The sequence below is a fragment of the Orcinus orca genome, chromosome 14 (genome assembly GCF_937001465.1).
Source record: "Orcinus orca chromosome 14, mOrcOrc1.1, whole genome shotgun sequence".
Taxonomy (NCBI): Eukaryota; Metazoa; Chordata; class Mammalia; order Artiodactyla; family Delphinidae; genus Orcinus; species Orcinus orca.
The window spans coordinates 31076951-31099997 of NC_064572.1; the positions used below are offsets into that span (position 1 = coordinate 31076951).

A 23047-nucleotide genomic window follows, 5' to 3' on the forward strand; every position below is an offset into this window, starting at 1 on the left:
CTATCTCACATAAATGGAATCACACAACATATGGTCTTCTGTGACTGGACTCCTTCACTCAGCATAATGTTTTCAAGGTTCTTTTTATTGCCAAATACTAGTCCATTGGGATAGACTACATTTTGCTTATCAGTTGATGGACATTTGAGTTGTTTCCACTTTTTTGGCTTTTATTAATAATGCTACTGTGAACATTCATGTACAAGTTTTTCTGTGGACACATTTTTTCATTACTCTTGAGTATATGTACCAGTGGAATTGCTGGGTCTTATGTCAACTCTATGCTTAACATTTTCAGAAACCGCCAAACTGTTTTCTAAAGTGGCTGCACCTTTTTACAATCCTACCAGCAATGTATGAGGGTTCTGATTTCTCTACATCCTCACCAGTACTTGTTATTGTCCACCTTTATTATAGCCATTGTGGGTATGATGTAGTATTTCATCGTGGTTTTTAAATTTTATTTCCCTAAATGATGTTGAGCATCTTTTCACATGTTTATTGGCCATCTGTATATCATCTTTGGAAAAATGTCTATTCAAATCCTTTTGCCCATTTAAAAATTTGGTTACTTGTCTTTTTATTATTGACTATTTGTTTCAAATATTGTACAATTACCATTACTTTCATAAGAATAAGGAAAAAGAGAGAAAGAACTATAGAAAGAAATAAATGTAAAAAATATACTCTGAATGATAGCAACCATATAACACTGCATTTTTATAAACAGTAAATCAGATGAGTTAAGTGGAGACTTTAAGAGCCTGAGTATTTTATGTTTTTTGTGTATACCATGTTAAGTAAGCAACAGAGAGAAAATTACATCTGGACCACATATTCTGGGGTGGTGGGGAGGGAATTGCTTCTGATATAAAACACAGTTGACCCCTGAACAACAAGGGTTTGAACTGCATGAGTCCACTTATATGTGGATTTTTTTCAATAAATACATGTATGTACTGTAAATGTATTTTTTCTTCCTTATGATTTTATTAATAACATTTTCTTTTCTCTAGCTTACTTTATTGTAAAAATACAGTATATAATACATGTAACATACAAAATATGTGTTAATCAACTGTTTAAATTATCAGTAAGCCTTCCAGTCAGCAGTAGTCTATTGGTAGTTAAGTTTTGGGAGAGTCAAAATAGACACGCAGATTTTCAACTGCTCAGGGGGGTCAGCACCCCTAACCCCAGCATTGTTCAAGGGTCGACTCTACCTAGAAATGCTGAATTAAATGTAACCATTATCCATTTGTACTATGGCCAAGTTCACAGGAATTAAGCAAATTTCTTAGGGCCAAAACCAAAAAGGAACTTGAAACCTAGAGAGGTAAGCAGAGGATGAAGCTGCATCTCCTCTGGAGGCAGTCACTAGATCAGAATACTAGAAGCTTGATTTTTAACCACCAAGAAAGGGACAGGAGATAAAGCCTCAGGCCCATGGAAAGTGACAAAGCAGACCCTTGAAGAACTACATCTTGAATGGGAGAATGAACTAGAAAAAAAACTCTGTCAGCTGGCAAAGAGAAACAACAAAAGAACTTGTTTTTCTCAGTCTTCACTGCAGGTAGGTGAAAAACAATCCCTTAGAACTCCACAGGCACGCTTTCAGGGAGGTTTTCATTTCAAACATATGCTATCTCCATGGTCTGGAAAACTAAAGCCAAGAATTTAACTTAAAGTAGTCGTAGGTTGGTAATGCAATAGGACAACTGGCAGAAGCAACATTTATACTCTGCAAAATGCACCCTCACCTCAGGTTTTGCAATATTCCAACACACAATCTGAAGAAATGCATACAATCCAAAATCACAAAGCACATGATCAAACAAGCCACTATGAGCAAAATTAGCAAAAACTATTAAAAACCAGTATTAGACAGTCTTCAGATGTTGGTGTTATCAGGTTAAGAATACAAAACAACTATGATTAAAATGTTTAAAGAATTTTTTAAAAAATAGAAAATATGAACATGTAAGATACCCTAAAAAAGACCAGGCAGATTTGAGTGGGGGGAAGAAATAGAACTTCCAGAAATTAAAAATATTATCAATGAAATAAAGACATATTGGTCAGGTTAAACAGCAAGTTAGACACAACAAAAAAAAGAGAATAATAAACCAAGAAGTGAGAACTGAATAAATTACCATGGGATAAACTACCCAGGATGCAGCAGAGAGGAGGAATACATATGAAGTTCTAGTTAAAAGACAAGAAAGAAAAAATAAGAAGATAGAAGACAACAGCATGTGTCAGAAGAAGACAACAGAATGTGGAAAAGGCACTATTTAAAGAAATATTGGTGGACAATATTCTAGCATTAGAATACATGAAACTTCAGATTCAGAAAGCATAGAGAATAATAAGCCAAACAAAGTACATGCAAGGGCTTCTTAAGGATTTGTTTCAAGGAGGAAGAAAACAATTCCAAAAGAGAAGTCTGAGGTACCAAAAAAAAAAAAAGATAACCAAAGAAATTGGTATACATTTAAAGAAAAGTGAGCCATCAGATTGGCAAAAATCTCAAAGTTTGAAATTTTTTGTGATGCTGTGGGGAAATAGGCACTCTCATATATTGCTGCTAGAAATACAAAATGACAGAACCATTATGGGGGGAAACTGGGACAATGTTAGCAAAATTTCCTATGTATTTCCTCTTTGATTCAATGGCATCACTTCTAGAAAAAATATCCCAAAGATCACTTAGCAAAAAAACAAAATAATATATGCACAAGGTTAATGGAAGTATTATTTTTATAAAAGCAAAAGACTGCAAACAAACCAGATGTCCATCAATAGGCGCCCAGTTAAATAAACTATGGTAACTCCACAAAACAGAGTAACATGCAGCTGTAAAAAGAAATGAGGAGGATTTCTATATAGGATATGAAGTACTATCTAGAACATATCAATAAATTAAAATGCCAAAGTACAGGAAGTATTTATACCATGCTGCCTTCTGTGCTGATGTTGAAAGGAAACAGGAATATATATACATTTGCTTATATTTTCAAAAAGAAACAGTGGAAATGAAAAAGCTAATAAAGTGGTAGTTACATATAGGAAGAAGAAAGGAACAGGTTGAGGAGTACAGAAATGAAAGTGAGACTTCTGTCAGTGGACCTTATTAGTATAGTTTGGACTTTGAAAGAAGATAAAAAGTTCTGCATGACTAAAACTAATATGAGAGAAATGGTGAAGGTGGTCAAAAGGTACAAACTCCCAGTTATATGATAAATAAGTCCTGGGGATGTAATGTATAGCACGGTGACTATGGTTAATAATACTGTATTCTATATTTAAAAGTTGCTGGAAGAGTAGATCTTAAAAGTCCTCATCATAAGAAAAAATTTTTTTGTAACTATGTGTGATGGTGGATGTTAACTAAACATCTTGTGGTGATCATCTCACAATACGTACATATCCGCGTCATGTTGTACACCCAAAACTAATACAATGTTATATGTCAATTATGTCTCAATTTTTAAAAAGTTTATTTGGGCACCTCTTTTAAATAAAACATTAATAACAGCATTTTGCAGTTTTAGTTCTCACAGGCTTTAGTTCTCACAGGCTTTTTAGCTCATTTGATTCTCATGGCAATCCAATGAAAAAGGTATTATGTCAGACCTCAAAATGGATACTGCCCACTATGCTAGTTACAGTTTCATGTTCCTGTATTGGACAATGTGTCATCATGTTTCATTTGTCAACACATTTCTAAATATAACAGAAACCAAAACAATATAAAGTTTTTGAACAACAGAAGAGGACAAAGATAGGATATGAATTAAAAACTGAGCCTGTGATAAATTTGCTTTCAGTGAGAAAGATGTAGAAGAAGGAGGAGGAGGAAAAGGAGGAGGGGAGAAAGAAAAAGAAAATTTTTTCCAACTTTTGATACCAACGTTCAAACAATAAATGTGAGACTCACAGTGGTTTAATGTTAATGTCAAAATATCTTATCTCCTATACCAAGTTTTCTGACCTAAATAAAGAGATAGCATGTTCATGGATTAGAAAATTATCTTTTTAAAATGACAGTGCTGCCCAAATTCTCCCCAAGATTCAAAACAACCCTAATAAAATTTCCTACAGGCATTTTTGTAGAAACTGACAAGCTGATCCTAAGATTTATATGGAAATCCAAAGAATTTAGAATAGCCAAAGCAATTTTAACAAAGAACATAGTTGGAGGACTTAGTCACAAGTGTTTGCAAGTATGTGAAGGAACTGAAACTCTCATACACTGATGACCAGAGTATATAAAAAATGGTACAACAATTTGGTGGTTTCTTCAAAATTAAATATATACCTACCATGCAACCCAGAGAATTCACTTCTAGGTATTTAACCAAAAGAAACGTATGTCTGATATGTCTGATAACATCACAAAGGAAACTGGTAGAAAAAGGAATACAATGGTGTTTTCCTTAATAACTTTTGATTGACTATACTTCAACAAGGCAGTAAATTGGCTAAAACCAGACTTAGCTATAACCTATCCAATGGTGTCAACATTTTTTTTTTTTTTTAAGTGCTAGCAGAAAAGGAGTTCATGAGAAATAAATTAAGAGGAAATAAAGGGCTTCCCTGGTGGCGCAGTGGTTGAGAGTCCGCCTTCCAATGCAGGGGACACAGGTTTGTGCCCTGGTCCGGGAAGATCCCACATGCCGCGGAGCGGCTGGGCCCGTGAGCCATGGCCGCTGAGCCTGCGCATCCGGAGCCTCTGCTCCACAACGGGAGAGGCCACAACAGTGAGAGGCCCGCATACCGCGAAAAAAAAAAAAAAAAAAAAAGAGGAAATAAAATCATGGGCACATTTTGCTAGTGATCAGACATTCACTGTCTAGGGCATAGCATGCCCTGGTCTGAGGATATGACCTGTTACATTCTAGTACCAAGCACAGTCCTAGCATGGAGATGTATGCACTGGAGGATCACATGGACCAATACAATTAAATATTCAAATCATACAACTACCTCCATTCACATTTTTTTTTTTTTGCCTCCTGTTAGTCACTTATGGATAGTAACTGATTATCAGTGTACTACTAAAATGAAGATGAAGATCCATACTTTGACAGTTACTAACTCTCTACTCCACACTCTAATCTAGAAAAGGATACCAAGAAACTAACTTATTAATAGTTTAACATGACACAATTTCAGAAACAAAGGAAACATACTGAACTTTGACTCTCCTATTATTTTTCAGTTATGAGAACTGGAATACAGTTCTAAGATGAGCTTACAAAGCAGTAATTAAGAATGTTTTTTCTCAGGGACATACAAAAGGCACAAGAGGAGAGTATGCCATTAATACCCGTAGAGAGCACCAGAAATATTTTTTTTTTTTTTTTTTTGCGGTACGCGGGCCTCTCACTGTTGTGGCCTCTCCCGTTGTGGAGCACAGGCTCCGGACGCGCAGGCTCAGCAGCCATGGCTCACAGGCCCAGCCGCTCCGCGGCATGTGGGATCTTCCCAGACTGGGGCACGAACCCGTGTCCTCTGCATCGGCAGGCGGACTCTCAACCACTGCGCCACCAGGGAAGCCCCAGAAATATTTTTTACATGACCTGATATCCTGGCAACATTATCTGAAAGCACAATGGGGATAGTAGAGTATCTTTAGCTATTCTGCCTTGGTAGTTAAAGTATCTCTGGTTATCTTACCTATCGATCTATTCACAATTATCAAAGGCAAAATGCCTAGGAATTGTATTAAAGAAGAAAATGAAAATGAAAATGAAGTGATGTAGCATTTGAAAGGGAAGGCTGCTTCCAAAATAGAGAACATGAAAAGAAAAAGTAAATGGACAAGAAGACAAAGAAAATGAGATAAGGAAAGTGATGTTGGCAGAAAAAGACTATAAAAAACTTTCATGCAAAGCACAAATAGAATTTGATGAGAAAAAAGAATAAGCTGCAAATTCCTTTGGTTCAAAGGAAGTGGCACGGATGACTGATGTTAGCCCGTCAAACCGAATGTAGTAACCCAAATTTACAGTTAAAACTAACACCAAAAAGAGTCCTTTTAATTTATTATCACAATATAAACTATAATATAGGAAAATAGGAATAGGAAATAAAATAGTATAGGAAAATTTACTTAGAAATATGTTTTTTGTGGCTCATCCATAAACTTGGAGATTTAATTTAAAAATTCTTACACTATTATTTATAGGAACATTTAGTGGACAAAAACTTGATTTGTAAGGGACAAATATGTTTAAAATGCATACACTTGGGAAGTTGACGTCTTGCATCAGAGGCACTATGGTACACTCATAGCTGAGTGCACTCCAGAGATGTGCAGAGAATCTACTGCTTGGTGTAGTTAACCTTATCAGCTAACCAAGATAGTGATGCAAATGACCAAGAAGAACCTTCAACTTCCACCTGAAGTAAATCAAATTTTATATATAAGTCATTTTCTATCCAAAAAGAGAAGTGTAGGGGACACACAGTTTTGAGGGCATTAGCCCGCTGTGGTACCCCCCTTTGCCTGGCAAAGCAATAAAGCTATTCTTTTCTACTTCACCGCCCCCCCCACCAAAAGTGTAATATCTCCGGAAGCTAAAAATCTACTCAACAAATCAGGGTTAGGAACAACCTGAAACTAAAGGAACAGTCTATATGAACTGTAAAGGCATCATTAATGCTAAAATCCATTTAACTTATCAGATTTTATATTAAAATATCAAGAAAGCATTTCAAAAGGTAGGCCCAAAAAGGAGAAAGAAACAGACAAAATTAATCAAGGAGTTACATGGCATCAATATAAATCCACTGAAATAAGCATTTCTCTGATTTTGGGGGGAGGGCAATTAAAAAAAACGAATCATCCTTCCCCCTACCCTCATCCCTATCGCTTCACACCTCAACTGCTATAATTTTAAATCTGACAAAGCCAAGTGTTGGCAAGGGTATGAAGAAATGGGAACTCCCATACATTGCGGGTGAGAGCATTAATTGGTACATCTGCTCTGGAGAACAATCTGGCCACATCTAGTAAAGTTTGAGAAGCTTATATCCAAGAGAAACTCTTTTATGTGTGTAATAGACACAAGAAGACATAAAGATGTCTGTTGAACCTTGGTCCTGCAAAAAACTGGAAATAACCTAAGCTACCACTATCACCTCTTACTTAATTTTTCCAACAGCCTCCTCCCTGATTTCTTTGTCCCTACCCCCAGATCTGAATCCATTCTGCAGCCAAAATGATATTTCTAAAATGAAAATTATATAACCTCCCTGTTTAAAACTTTTCAACAGCTTCTCATTGCACTCAGAACACTTCAAACTCCTCCACATGACTTACAAAGTTCATCAGGAGATGGCTTCTGCTTACCTATCTAGCCTCATCTCTCACTACTCTCACAAAACCAACTCCCTCCCACTGTTCATGCACTCACCCCTTGAACAAACTACTTGTTAGATATCTGATATAAAATGCTCTCTCCTCTCTGGCCTATATATATGGTCTGTTTGGAATATTTTTCTCATGCCCACTATTTCCCCCCTTCCCCCAATTTCCTAGCTAATTCCTTGTCCATTACATCTCAATTTTAAAAAATATCCTGTATTCCAGGAAGTCTTACTTTATGCCTCTCTCTTCTCAAGTCCAAAATTAAGTTTTCTCCTATGTGCTCCCACAGTATCCTAAGTTATCTGCATCTAGGCATTCATCATACCATATCATAAGATAAGTATCCTAAGGGCAAAAGCAGTGTTATTCATTATCACATCCTTAGTACTTAACATAATGGTTATTATGTTAAGTAGATATTAAATAAACATTAAATAGTCAATATCTATTAAACAAATTGATGTTTTAAACCAGAGGTGAACTAAAAAACATAAGGCAGGACTTCCCTCGTGGCGCAGTGGATAAGACTCCACACTCCCAATGCCGGGAGCCCAGGTTCAATCCCTGGTCAGGGAACTAGATCCCACATGCATGCTTCAACTAAGAGTTTGCATGCCACAACTAAGGAGCTGGCGAGCCACAACTAAGGAGCCTGCAAGCCACAACTAAGGAGCCTGTGAGCTGCAACTAAGAAGCCCACACACCACAACTCAGGAGCTGCTTACCGGAACTAAGACCTGGTGCAACCAAATTAATTAATTAATTAATTTAAAAAACCAAACAAAACAAAGTTGTGATCTTCAGAAGTGTTATAATGTACCGTATTAGTAGAAACAGAAAATAAAATTTGCAAATTTGTACTTTTTTGGAAGTCCAACTTGATGAAATTACATTGCAGCTTAAAGGAAATTTTATTTAATATTATACCATGGTTAGTTTTTCCACTTGATACTTCACTGCAAATTTAGGAAAATGAGCAAGAAAAACACCTTAACAAGTAACTCATCCCACTATATTTTCTTAAGGAGAAAATCAATTTCAGTATGATGATAGAGGTAATATATTTTATTTCTCTAGTTGATAATGACAAGAAGGTAGTAATGGGGTAAGCCACACACTCACAGAAAAAGTGAGAGATGGCAAAAGTAAATTATCATGTGAAGTTAGATATTAGTAACACAAGTAAAACTGGAAAACTTCAAATTTTGCAGAAATTAAACAACACACTCTTTAACAACTAATGGATCAAAGAAGAAATCACAGGGAAAATTCGAAAATACTTAAAGACAAATGAAAATGAAAACACAAAATACCAAAACTTATGGGACACAATGAAAGCAGAGCTAAGGGAGAAATTTATAGTTATAATGCTTATATTAAAAAAGAAGAAAGATCTCAAATCAACAACCTAAAAGCTAGAAAAACAAGGACAAACTTAACCCAAAGCTAGCAGAAGAAAGGAAATATTAAAGGAGAAGTAAAAGAAAAACAATAGAGAAAATTAATGAAAACAAAAGATGGTTCTTTGAAAAGAATTTTGTCAACAAAATTGACAATCCTTTAGCTACATGGACTAAGAAAAGATTCAAATTACTAAAATCAGAAATAAAAGTGGGGATACTACTATTGATTCTACAGAAATACAAAGGATTATAAGAGAGTTCTATGAAAAACTGTACACCAACAAATTGAATAACCTAGATGAAATGGACAGATTCCTAAAAACACAAAACCTACCAAGACTTAGAAAAAAATAGAAAATCTGAATAGACCTATAGCTAGTAATGAGACAATCAGTAATCGAAAGTCTCCTGACAAAAGAAAAGCCCTGGACCTAATGGCTTCACCAGAGAATTCTACCAAACATTTAAAGAAGAACTAATACCAATCCTTCTCAAACTTTTCAAAAAGAGAGGAAAGAATACTTCCTATCTCATTCTATGAGGCCAGCATTATCCTTTATACCAAAGCCAGAAAAAGACACTACAAGAAAACTACAGACCAATATCACTTATGAACACTGATGTAAAAATCCTCAACAAAATACTAGCAAACAGAATTCAGCAGCATATAATATTAAAATGATTATACACCATGACCAAGTAGAACTTATTCCTGGAATGCAAGGATGTTTCAACATATGAATATCGATCAATGTAATGCACCACATTAACGGAATAAAGGAAAAAAATACGATCATCTCAATTCATGCAGAAAAAACAACTGACAAAATTCAGTATTCTTTCATGATAAAAAACACTCAACAAACTAGGAATAGAAGGAAACTACCTTAACATAATAAAAGATATATTTGAAAAACCCACTCAATGGTCAAAGACTGAAAGCTTTTCCTTTGAGATCAAGAACAAGAACAAGGATGCCCACTTTCGCCACTTCTATTCAACTTAGTACTTGGAAGTTCTAGCCAGGGCAACTAGGCAAGAACAAGCTCAAAGGTGCCCAAACTGGAAAGGAAGAAGTAAAATGATCTCTGTTCACAGATAACATTATCTTTTTTCTGCCACACTGCGCTGCTTGTGGGATCTGAGTTCCCCAACCAGGGATTGAACCTGCACCCTCGGCAGTGAAAGCATGGAGTCCTAAGCACTGGACCACCAGGGAATACCCAGCAGATAAAATTATTTTAGGTTAGAAAATCCTAAGGATTCCACAAAAAACTTGTTAGAACTAATAAATGAATTCAGCCAAGTAGCAGGATGCAAAGACAACACAGAAAAATCAGTTGCATTTCTATGTACCAATAATGAACAATCTAAAAGAAAATTACTAAAAGAAGTCTAAGTATAACATACTTAGGAATTAACTTAACCAAGGAGATGAAAGACATACAGTGAAAAACTACAAAAAAACTGCTGAAAGACAACATAAATAAATGGAAAACACATCCCATGTTCATGGATCGGAAGCCCATGATTCATGGATTGTTAAAATGTTAATACTACCCAAAGCAATCTACAGATTCAACACAATCTCTATCAAAATACTAAAAACAGAAACAGAAAAACCCATCCTAAAATTCATACGGAATCTCAAGGGACCCAGAATAACCAAAACAATCTTAAAAAAGAAGAACAAAACCAGAAGACTCACACCTCCTAATTTCAAAACTTACTACAAAGCTACAATAATCAAATAGTGTGTTATCAGCATAAAGACAGACTTACAGACTAATGGAATACAGAGGCAGAAGTAAACCTTTGTATATATGGTCAAATGATTTTTGACAAGCATGGCAAGACCATTCAATGGGGAAAGGATGGTCTTTTCAACAAATGGTGCTGGGAGAACCGAATATCCACATGCAAAAGAATGAAGTTGAACCCTTACCTAATACCACATGTAAAAATTAACTCAAAATAAATCAAGGACCTAAATATAACACCTAAAACAATAAAACTCTTAGAAGAAAACATAGGACAAAAGCTTTATAACATTGGATTGGGCAATGATTTCTTGTATATGACCCTAAAGGCACAGGCAAAAAAAGAAAAAATAAACAAATTGGACTTCGTAAAAATTTAAAAATTTGGATACAAAGCACAATATCAATGGAGTAAAAAGGCAACCCACAGAATAGGAGAAAATATTTGCAAATCATACATCTCATAAGGAATTAATATCCAGAATATATAGAGAACCTCTAAAACTCAACAATAAAGAATGAATAACCCAATTAAAAAATAGACAGGGCTTCCCTGGTGGCGCAGTGGTTGGGAGTCCAACTGCCAATGCAGGGGACACGGGTTCGTGTCCCGGTCCGGGAAGATCCCACATGCTGCGGAGCGGCTGGGCCCGTAAGCCATGTCCACTGAGCCTGCGCATCCGGAGCCTGTGCTCTGCAACGGGAGAGGCCACAGCAGTGAGAGGCCCGCGTACCGCAAAAAAAAAAAAAAAAAAACAGATAAAGGACTCAAATAGATATTTCTTCAAAGAAGATGTACAGGCGGCTGCTAATAAGTACATGAAAAGATGCTCAACATCACTGATAATTGGGGAAATGCAGAACTGCAATGAGATACCACCCACTAGAGTGGCTACTATCAGAAAAAAAAAAGAAAATAACAAGTGTTGGCAAGGATGTGGAGAAACTGGAACCCTTATGCACTGTTGGTGGGAATGTAAAATGGTATATCTACTATGGAAAAGAGTATGGTGGCTCCTCAAAAATTAAAAACAGAATTATCATATGACACAGCAATTCCACTTCTGGGTATATACTCAAAGAATAAAAGACATTGTCTTGAAGAGCTATTTGCACACCCATGTTCACAGCAGCATTATTCACAATAGCTGATGTGTGGAAGGAACCCAAGTGTCCATCAACAGATGAATGGATAAGCAAAATATGGTATATACACAATGGATTATTATTCAGCCTTAAAAATGAAGGAAGTTCCGACGTATACTACAGCCCTTGAGGACATTATACTAAGTGAAATAAGCCAGTCACAAAAACACAAACGCTGTATGATTCTACTTATATGAGGTACTTAAGTCAAAGTCATAGAGACAGAAAGTAGAATGATGGTTGCCAGTGGCTGAGTAAGTGGGAACTGGGGAGTTATTGTTTAACAAGTATAGCGCTTCAGTTTCACAAGATGAAAAGAGCTATGCAGATGGATGGTAATGATGGTTGCATAATAATGCAAATGTACTTAATACCATAAACTGCACATTTAAAATTGGTTAAGATGGTAAATTTTGTTTTATGTTTTTTTCACAATAAATTTAAGCAAATTATCATGAAATCAGCTGTAACTTAAAAAAAGAGGGTTTTGCCGAAAATAGGTCAGAAAGCAGGATGCTTCACACTGTAGAACACTAAAAATCAGTACATACTCAACATGTCTTGGTTTTAAATTACTGAATATATAAACTTTGATTATCAATTTCCTTATAACTTAACGCACAAATACTGGGTATTCTAAAGACAGACATTTGGAAAACTGGTTGTTTCTCTTTCTTACATGCTAAAATTGCCTACTTAAGTTAGTCTCTATAATTATAAGCTTTCACAGTAACAAGCTAGCAGCTTATCCACAACTATTCAGTCCTAGACAAAGGGTTGTTTTGTCCTCAAAGGCTGTGAAACAAAGTGAAGTTAAAAATCTTAAAATACGGAAGTCTTTTTATATTAACATTGCCCTAATGGACTGAACGGAGAAGCCAAGTGATAGGATTTTTATAGACTACAGTAATTCTTACCTGGAAGATCACCCTTTGAGATGGTATCTGTATCCAAATTGTAGGTATCCTGGAGACGCAACAGAGCTTTGGCTGCCCCAACCTGATCTTCATCATTAGGGAAGTACTGTCTCTGAATGGTTAGGTTAGAGATAAAACCTTAAAATAGGGGGGGGAAAAAAAGAGTCTAAACACGGGTATGAAATGTACAGTGTGGGAAATATAGTCAATAACTATGTAATATCTTTGTATGGTGATGACATATCAGAACTAGACTTATCACGGTGATCATTTTGAAATATATAGAAATACAGGATCAATATTTTGTATAACAGGAACATAGTGTTGCAGGTCAATTATATTTCAAAAACAAACTCATACAAAAAGATATCAGATATATGGTTATCAGAGGCAGGAGGTGGGTGTGCAGGGTAACTGGAGGAAGGCTGTCAAAAGGTATAAAGTTCCAGTTATAAGTAAGTACTAGGGATGTAATGTACAACACAATAAAAATAATTAACACTGCTGTATGTTATATATGAAAGTTGTTAAGAGAGTACATCTTAAGAGTTCTCATCACAAGGAAAAGCATTTTTTTCTATTTTTTAAATTTTGTATCTATATGAGGTGATGGATGATCACTAAATTTACTGTGATAATCATTCCATGATGTGTGTAAGTGAAATCATTGTGCTGTACACTTTATACGGTACTGTATGTCAATTATATCTCAATAAAATTGGAAGAAAAAAGACTTTAGAACCTCACAGACTTCCATTTTCCAATATAGTCTTAAAAGGATTTTTCAAAATCTATTTTATTATAATTTTCCACCATACCATGTGTAACAAGAAAAAATTAAATATACTGAACGAGACTTGACATACCTCTAAGTTGTTCATCTTCCCAAACCATTTTTAATGTTGCTTAAGTAATCTGAGGTCATTGCATAAATTATATTTGTATTAATAGGTAAAGATCAACTAACATAATAGAGTTTTTAATTATACAACACAGCCTCCACTAAGCTTGAAAAGTGAACATTTAAAGATTTGAAAACGATGTTCACTGGCAACCGATTATACTTTCAGATAACAGTAAGCAAAATGTACACTCTTAAAGTTATGTTTTCTTCTTCCATGTGCCACATATCACATAAATGTGTAAATATATAAAGTTTGGTAGAATTCTTTAAGGAGAAGGAAGAGACATTTATTATATATGTAAGAGTATCAGGTAAGCTAGTTTATTAAAATATATTTAGATCTGTTTAATTATTAAATATAGTGTTCATCATCATGGTTTGCACTCTATAAATCCTAATATTAATTTTAAAAGGTTTTACATAAAATACAGCAAAAATAAAACTAAGAAACTAATCACTGGTAACTATATAACTCCTAAGGAGAAGAGATGCTAAATACTCCTTAAGAAATCAATACAACAAAAAGTGATTTAAAATTTTAATAACATGTGTCATCATTTGCAAATCAAAATTAGGTACGAGACTTCCCTCCATTCTCCTTTACTTATAATCAACTATGCATACTTTGATCATCAAAAGGCCAGGCATTTTTATGTTAATTGAAATGTACAGATGAACAACTAGATGGAAGAGGCCTAAGTCCATATTAAAGCATTAGTTTTAAGACCAACTCCTAGTCACAATATCCACATGCAATTTTACAAGCAAGTTTTACAGAAGACTGGAACGATTTTATGCCCCAAACCAAAATCTGTGAAGTAACTTAAACCCTCTCTAATAAAAAGAAAAAACGTATATCTATTATAGCATTATGGGATGACTGCCACAGATTAAAACGCCTAAGTCTTAAGGTTTATTTTATAAAAAAACTTAGTTCATACTTGAGATTCTTTTTTTTTAGATTTTTTTAAAAAAATAATAAACAAATGTGTGTGCATATGTATATATGTATACAAACGCATACATATATGATCTTAAAAATGTTCTCATGGGGCTTCCCTGGTGGCGCAGTGGTTGAGAGTCCGCCTGCTGATGCAGGGGACACGAGTTCGTGCCCCATTCCGGGAAGATCCCACATGCCGCGGAGCAGCTGGGCCCGTGAGCCATGGCCGCTGGGCCTGCGCGTCCGGAGCTTGTGCTCCGCAACGGGAGAGGCCACAGCGGTGAGAGGCCCGCGTACCGCAAAAAAAAAAAAAAAATGTTCTCATGGTGTTATATGACAACAAATAATCACAGGTACTATTTCCTTTTCATCTCAAAGAAGTATTCACAAGTGCTTGCCTTAATTTTTCTTTTCAAGGTTTCCTGTCCTATGCGTAATAGTTTAGTTTACTGCTCACAAATACTTGAAAGCACACTTGGAGTGCTTTACTACACAGTTGGCTCAGTTCTGTCTCTCTTTTTTTTGCCACCTTCAATCATTCAACAAATAAACACTATGTACTAAAGCATAATACCTCTACTTCATTAAACTCCAGCCTTAGTTTTCTGTGTCTGTTACTAAAATATCTAAAAGATCTCAATACTTCAACTACAATTTTATTGTTTCAATTAGAAAGACATTCATTATTACTGTTTGCAGCCTCAATTTTTAAATTTATTGTCTATGTTAAACAAAACAATCCTAAGCTTCAAAGTACTATGTAAAACACAGCTAACATTTTTCCTTATTAGTATCACTCCCAGTACATTAAAAATTGATTAGAAGATAAAGACTTACCCATAAAATTTTTTAAATCTGAAGGTAATCCTAAAATGAAAACAATTACCCTCAGAAATGAAGCTGTATGCCAAACCATTGATTCACTTTTTTAGATTTCAAAGCAAAAAGGACCATGTTAAATGAAGAGCAGAAATTACATTTTAACAATAAAGTTCTATCTTTCTTTATTTCCAGTTTTTATTCATCTTTTTTTTAAATCAAGAATTCAGGATGTAGACTAAATTAACTCTAGTCAAATCAAATACATCTCAGCAATAATTCAGTTACAAGGCTGAACACCTGATGTTCTGGGAACTGAATTTATCACTTCTTCTGGCATGTCTACAGGTGGTAGCAAAAAAGCCTTACTTTTTTTTTTGGCTCATTAGTCTTACCATCTGACTTACCATCTGACATATCCTTAAGGACCAGATTCTCCAACTCACTCCACTCAGTGTTCAGACGTTTCATTAACTTAAATGCATTTACAGGGTGTCCAACAAATCCTTCTGGATCTTTTGTTGCTGTGCTGGTTAGCTGATCTAACTTCTCTGCCCATCTAAAAACGTAAGACATAAGTGGAATCTACATAAAGTATATACACACTCAATGAGGAAGAAGACTAGTAAAGCACTCAAAAAGATTAGAGGGTTTTGAGTTAAAACTATACTTAAAATCCTTTTAAAAGTAAAATTACAAAGGATTTTTAAAGAGCAAGATTCTCTTACAGATAAAATCTAACTTGGCAAAATCAAAATATAACTACAAGACTTTTTGTTTTAGTTTTGTTTCTCCCAAATGGTTACAGTAAACATAACCTATCTTAGTAAAAGTTGTGATTGGATCCCTCTAGTAAGAATCTAAAAATTCATTTCCCTACAGGTCCTTAAAGCCAAATAATTGATTATTACAAAGTAATCAGCCCAATCCAATTTCAGTTACATGTTCATTTAAATCAAACTTACAGCAAAATTTTATATTCAGTATCTAGAAACTGTATTTTAAAACAAAAAAACCGAATACTTAGCTACTCATTAAACAAAGGTTAGGAACTCTCAGGTCAGAATTAAATATGAACCTGAGTCAATTAAAAATAAATTAGGGGACTTCCCTGGTGGCGCAGTGGTTAAGAATCCGTCTGTCAATGCAGGGTACATGGGTTCCAGCCCTGGTCTGGGAAGATTTCCACATGCCGCGGAGCAACTAAGCCCATGCACCAAAACTACTGAGCCTGCACTCTAGAGCCCGCAAGCCACAACTACTGAGCCCACGTGCCACAGCTACTGAAGCCCGCACGCCTAGAGCCTGTGCTCTGCAACAAGAGAAGCCACTGCAATGAGAAGCCCACGCACGCAACAAACAGTAGTTCCCACTCGCCACAACAAGAGAAAGCCCGCACACAGCAACAAAGACCCAACGCAGCCATAAATAAATAAATAAATTTAAATAAATAAATTAGCATTTAAGGAAAAACTATATCAATTAAATAATACTATACTTATCACTGTAATCTCTAGAATGGAACCATAGGACTGAAGGATAAATAGCAGTGGAAAATTGCTCCAGAAGGTGGCTTGATTAGGGAGGTTAGAAGAGGATAGAAGATATTAGCAACCATTGAAAAAAAATGTCAGTCAATGACCCATACCCATTTATATTCTTATCTCAATCCATATTCTTCAACTGAAGTCTTAGCCTGGGCCTAACTTCTGTTTTCTGTGCTCCTACTTTAGCCATTTCAACTGGCCTTTTAAGACTGACAGAGGGCTTTCACTTTCACTCAAAGAATGTTCTAGCTCTACCAAGAAAACATGAAGGTGGAATCAGAGTCATAATAAGTAAAACACTTTGCTTACTTTTTTATTTGTTCTAATTTGTCCTCTTCTGCCTTAATATAGTCTTTCAGGGAAGTCACCAGATCTTTTTCAGTACGGATCAAATCAGTCATCTGACCTAGAAGGAGAAAAAGGGAAGAAAGTAATCAAATACCCATACTGGTCAAAACAAGTATTTTTGAATAATATAAGAATGATTGAGAATGCTTCATTCTGAGAGGACTTACCTGGCATGAATCAGATATGTTGGAGAGAGCATCATTTTTTTTTCTTTTTTTCCTTTTTTAAAAACCAGATAAATAAAAATAAAGCCGGAAACTCTTCTAATCATGTGTTCCAATTCAAATTTTCAAGCTACTTAATTCTGTAAGCTTGGACCATATCGACAAATTGTCTGTCATCTAAAAATTTATTTTTTAATTTCAAAACCTTACTTTCTAAGGATCAATGTTTCTTCTTCCCTACCTCCCCTCTCACCTTTTTGTGGTTTTGAAACTACTTAGAACTAAATTTTTATTCAATAAACAAAGACCACACTAACAAAAAGTATACTTCTCAACTGCAATTCAAATATCCATATTTAGTTATTCATAAGGGGAAAACAGAACTCATCATTTTACATCCCAAAATGAGGTTTCATAACTATAGTACTTGTTTGTGTTTTATTTAGCTCCACAATCATGTGAGGGTAGAACTGGTCAACAAGATGACAGAAAACTTCTCTTTTAATACATATGAAGTATGTATATAGGAAAACATAAAAGACTAAGTATATACATTAAGTTTTGCTGGGTGGACTCATTACCAGAGAATTTTCTTTGGTATGCTTTTCTAAATTTTCATAAATTTCTAATCTGAAAATGTATTCCTTTTGTAATCAGAGAAAATAATTTAAAGAAAACAATTGAATTTAAAAATGAGAGAGACTTTTACAGGGGCAGGGACTGAAGTAATGTTTCAGTCTCTGGGAACACAAATGTATTGGTTTTTACTGATCTAAAAACACTAAAAAATGTAAATTTTTAAATGCAAAAACAACAAAAAATAATTAAGACTTACCAATTGAAGTAAAAAAGCCTGGATCAGCCAAAGACTGGGGAAGTAGAAACCCTACAACTAAAATACACCAGATCATCTTCAGAGGCTTACTTTTACAGGATCGCACACCTATAAGAGAAATATGGCCATTATTTTTAAAAAGGAGGACTTCTCTGGTGGCGCAGTGGTTAAGAATCTGCCCGCCAATGCAGGGGACATGGGTTTGAGCCCTGGTCCGGGAAGATCCCGCATGCCGCAGAGCAACTAAGCCCGTGCACCACAACTACTGACCCTGTGCTCTAGAGCCCACGAGCCACAGCTACTGAAGCTCACATGCCTAGAGCCCGTGCTCCGCAACAAGAGAAGCCACCGCAGTGAGAAGCCCACGCACTGCAATGAAGAGTAGCCCCCGCTCGCCACAACTAGAGAAAGGCTGCGCGCAGCAACAAAGACCCGACTCAGCCAGAAATACATTTAAAATAAAATAAAATAAAATGTTAGAATATTCTTAAAGGGAAAAAAGGTTTCAGAGCTTTCTGATTAATCCTCTAAATTGCTAACTTGTTCCATCTTTTCCCTGCAATGGCCTTAAATTTTAAAATAAGTTCAATTAAAAGTTGCAGATATTGGGGTGATGAAAACGTTCTAAAATATACGGTGGTGATCAACTGTTGAAGAACACTGTGAAAGTACTAAAAAGTACGCAAGCATGAACATGGGTGAATAGTGTTGTATATGAATTATATCTCAATAAAGCTGTTTTATTTTTTAAAAGTTGTACAGAATTAAAAAAAAAAAAACCAACCAACCCTGTCGATTTAATCTAGCAATTTCTCTCAAAGGGCCCAATGCTGAGCTTTTTCTCTTATCTACTGTGTTCTATGTAAAAAATCCTTAGCCCAGTACAAAGTTGTGGCATTTTTTTCTAAAACCTGGCAGCAAAGCCCTTCTGTCTTTTTTGCTTTGTCCCCCGTAGGGCTGTCTTTTCTGGAATGGATTCTTCATGGCAGATGCAGATTATCAACTAACCAGTAGAAAGTTTTTTACCTTGCTTTCCCAAAGGCCCTGTTAGCACTCTTCTCTTGCTCCTTCTCCACAACATACATGGACTTTAAGTCCTTCTCCTTTATTACCTTACAGGAAAATAAATTACAACTGCAGTACCATTCGCCCCAATAACAGACACCCACTGGTTATTCTGACTTGTCACCCTATTCCTCTTTGGTACAGGCACCTCTGACTCTTCCCAAGTGGCTTCTCCTAAAGCAACAGGTTCAAGGCCACATTGGAAAACTCCCTATTACACACATACACACACAAAACACTTTTCCTTAACTTGAATCACTAAAAATAGGTCACCACAGAAACTGACACTGACCTCCTGGAAGTACTCCTAAGTCTCCTCCCTCAAGTCTGCAAACTTCCAGTTACTTCCAGAACCACACAGTAGTGAAATACACTGTTCTCTTGGCTGCTTTACAGTAACTCTTTGGGAAGGCTTCTAGCATGCAGCAGATGCAGACACATCCTCTCCTGGGTTCCTGCCAAAGCACAAGACTTTTTCAAAATCCTGGGCTGTCTGAACAGTCTAGAATTTTCTCACTGTTTAAACAGATTTCTGCCATAATTTCTTCATAAATAAATGTTATTTCCAGCAAATACAAATGCTTTTGCTGTACTAACAGAAGGCTAATCAGAAATGTTGTCTAAACGTTTAACTCTGATGAGAAAGTTTACATTTGTCAGATAAGAGCTTATCATTTTTTTCACTGCTAAAATATATTTTGTCCCTAAAGTTTCTGTCAACTTTTATCATCCTTAAACCTCACAATGAATCAAGAACCATTAGCCTACAGAAATTACAAAAAAGAAGCTTGAAAACTGCTTTATTCTAAATGGAATAAAGAGTTATAATCAACAACAAAAAAAACAACAAAAGGAAAAGTTATTGGATCTCTGAAAGGAGAGAAGAAATTTTAAACTTAAAAATGATAAGACAACCTATCAAAAGCCAGATGGAATTATATACACAAAATAATTTAGGTTTATGTATGTTTTTTAAAAATTAACTACAAACTAGGAAACTAAAGAAAACAGAGCTCATTTAAGGAACTCCTACAAATCAGTAAGAAAACTACTAAGATGTTAGTAGATAAGTGGAGTAATAAACCAGAAAGCCACAAAAGAGGAACTATAGTTAACTAAACCCCAAAAAAACAAAAACAACCCACTCATTGGTATTCAAGGACACAAAAAAACTGAAATAAATAGCCAGTTTTTGCCTATCAAATGAACAATTAAACAAATTTAACAACTTAATTTAAAATATCTAATGATAGTGTTATATGTCAAGAAACTTAAAGTGAACATATTCCTTACTTGTAAATTTAAATGAAAACAAGGAGACGAAGGGAAGATGACGGAAGAGTAAGACGGGGAGATCACCTTCCTCCCCACAGATACACCAGAAATACATCTACACGTGGAACAGCTCCTACAGAGCACCTACTGAACGCTGGCAGAAGACCTCAGACCTCCCAAAAGGCAAGAAACTCCCCACGTACCTGGGTACGGCAAAAGAAAAAAGAATAAACAGAGACAAAAGGATAGGGACGGGACCTGCACCAGTGGGAGGGAGCTGTGAAGGAGGAAAGGTTTCCACACACTAGGAAGCCCCTTCGCGGGCGGAGACTGCGGGTAGCGAGGGGAAAAGCATCAGGGCCGTGGAGGAGTGCACAGCAACAGGGGTGCGGAGGGGAAAGCGGAGCGATTCCCGCACGGAGGATCAGTGCCAACGGGCACTCACCAGCCCGAGAGGCTTGTCTGCTCACCCGCCGGGGCGGCGGGGCTGGGAGCTGAGGCTCGGGCTTCGGTCGCAGCGCAGGGAGAGGACTGGGGTTGGCGGTCTGAACACAGCCTGCAGGGGGTTAGTGCACCACGGCTAGCCGGGAGGGAGTCCGGGAAAGAGTCTGGACCTGCCTGCTTAAAGGAGCTCCAGAGAAGGGCGCGAGCCGCGGCTAAAAGCGCGGACCCCAGAGACGGGCATGAGACGCTAAGGCTGCTGCTGCCGCCACCAACAAGCCTGTATGCGAGCACAGGTCACTGTCCACACCCCCCTTCCAGGGAGCCTGTGCAGCTTGCCACTGCCAGGGTCCCGGGATCGAGGGACAACTTCCCCGGGAGAATGCACGGCGCGCCTCAGGCTGGTGTAACGTCACGCCGGCCTCTGCCGCCGCAGGCTTGCCCCGCACTCCGTGCCCCTCCCTCCCCGCCCCCCACCCCCCGGCCTGAGTGAGCCAGAGTCCCCGAAGCAGCTGCTCCTTTAACCCCGTCCTGTCTGAATGAAGAACAGACGCCCTCCGGCGACCTACACGCAGAGGCGGGGCCAAATCCAAAGCTGAGCCCCTGGGAGCTGTGAGAACAGAGATGAGAAAGGGAAATCTCTCCCAGCAGCCTCAGAAGCAGCGGATTAAAGCTGCACAATCAACTTGATGAACCCTGCATCTGTGGAATACATGAATAGACAACGAATCATCCCAAATTGAGGAGGTGGGCTTTGAGAGCAAGATTTATGATTTTTTTCCGCTTTTCCTTTTTTGTGAGTGTGTATGTGTATGCTTCTGTGTGAGATTTTGTCTGTATAGCTTTGCTTCCACCATTTGTCCTAGGGTTCTATCCGTCCGTTTTTAAAATTTTTTTCTTAATAATTATTTTTATTTTAATAACTTTATTATATTTTATCTTATTTTATTTTACTTTATCTTCTTTTTTTCCTTCCTCCCTCCTTCCCTCCCTCCCTCCTTCCTTCCTTCCTTCCTTTCTTTCTTTCTACTTCTACTAATTCTTTCTTTCTACTTTTTCTCCCTTTTATTCTGAGCCATGTGGATGAAAGGCTCTTGGTGCTGCAGCCAGGAGTAAGTGCTGTGCCTCTGAGGTGGGAGAGCCAACTTCAGGACACTGGTCCACAAGAGACCTCCCAGCTCCACATAATATCAAATGGCGAAAATCTCCCAGAGATCTCCATGTCAATACCAGCACCCAGCTTCACTCAACGACCAGCAAGCTACAGTGCTGGACATCCTATGCCAAACAACTAGCAAGACAGGAACACAACCCCACCCATTAGCAGAGAGGCTGCCCAAAATCATAATAAGTCCACAGACACCCCAAAACACACCACCAGACGTGGACCTGCCCACCAGAAAGACAAGATCCAGCCTCATCCACCAGAACACAGGTACTAGTCCCCTCCACCAGGAAGCCTACACAACCCACTGAACCAACCTTAGCCACTGGGGACAGACACCAAAAACAACGGGAACTACGAACCTGCAGCCTGCAAAAAGGAGACCCAAATACAGTAAGATAAGCAAAATGAGAAGACAGAAAAACACACAGCAGATGAAGGAGAAAGATTAAAACCCACCAGACCTAACAAATGAAGAGGAAACAGGCAGTCTACCTGAAAAAGAATTCAGAATAATGATAGTAAAGATGATCCAAAATCGTGGAAATAGAATAGACAAAATGCAAGAAACATTTAACAAGGACCTAGAAGAACTAAAGATGAAACAAACAACTATGAACAACACAATAAATGAGATTAAAAATACTCTAGAAGGGATCAATAGCAGAATAACTGAGGCAGAAGAACGGATAAGTGACCTGGAAGATAAAATAGTGGAAATAACTACTGCAGAGCAGAAGAAAGAAAAAAGAATGAAAAGAACTGAGGACAGTCTCAGAGACCTCTGGGACAACATTAAACGCACCAACATTCGAATTATAGGGGTTCCAGAAGAAGAAGAGAAAAAGAAAGGGACTGAGAAAATATTTGAAGAGATTATAGTTGAAAACTTCGCTAATATGGGAAAGGAAATAATCAAGTCCAGGAAGCACAGAGA

General features: G+C 36.9%; 1 protein-coding gene across 4 annotated transcripts in view; it reads right to left on the bottom strand.

The window, feature by feature from the left end:
• P4HA1 (prolyl 4-hydroxylase subunit alpha 1) overlaps window positions 1-23047 on the bottom strand; it is a 93114-nt gene that overhangs the window by 42344 nt on the left and 27723 nt on the right. For 3 of the 4 annotated variants that reach the window (XM_049697300.1, XM_049697301.1, XM_049697303.1), the window contains exons 2-5: window positions 18165-18272; window positions 17127-17223; window positions 15678-15829; window positions 12605-12742 (exon numbers count right to left, since the gene is read on the bottom strand). In XM_049697300.1, the coding sequence (XP_049553257.1) occupies window positions 12605-12742; window positions 15678-15829; window positions 17127-17223; window positions 18165-18240 (463 nt within the window). In that variant the 5' untranslated portion in view covers window positions 18241-18272. Of the gene's footprint in view, window positions 1-12604; window positions 12743-15677; window positions 15830-17126; window positions 17224-18164; window positions 18273-19521; window positions 19633-23047 lie in introns of those variants that run through there. The other variant, XM_049697302.1, reaches the window with a different exon arrangement.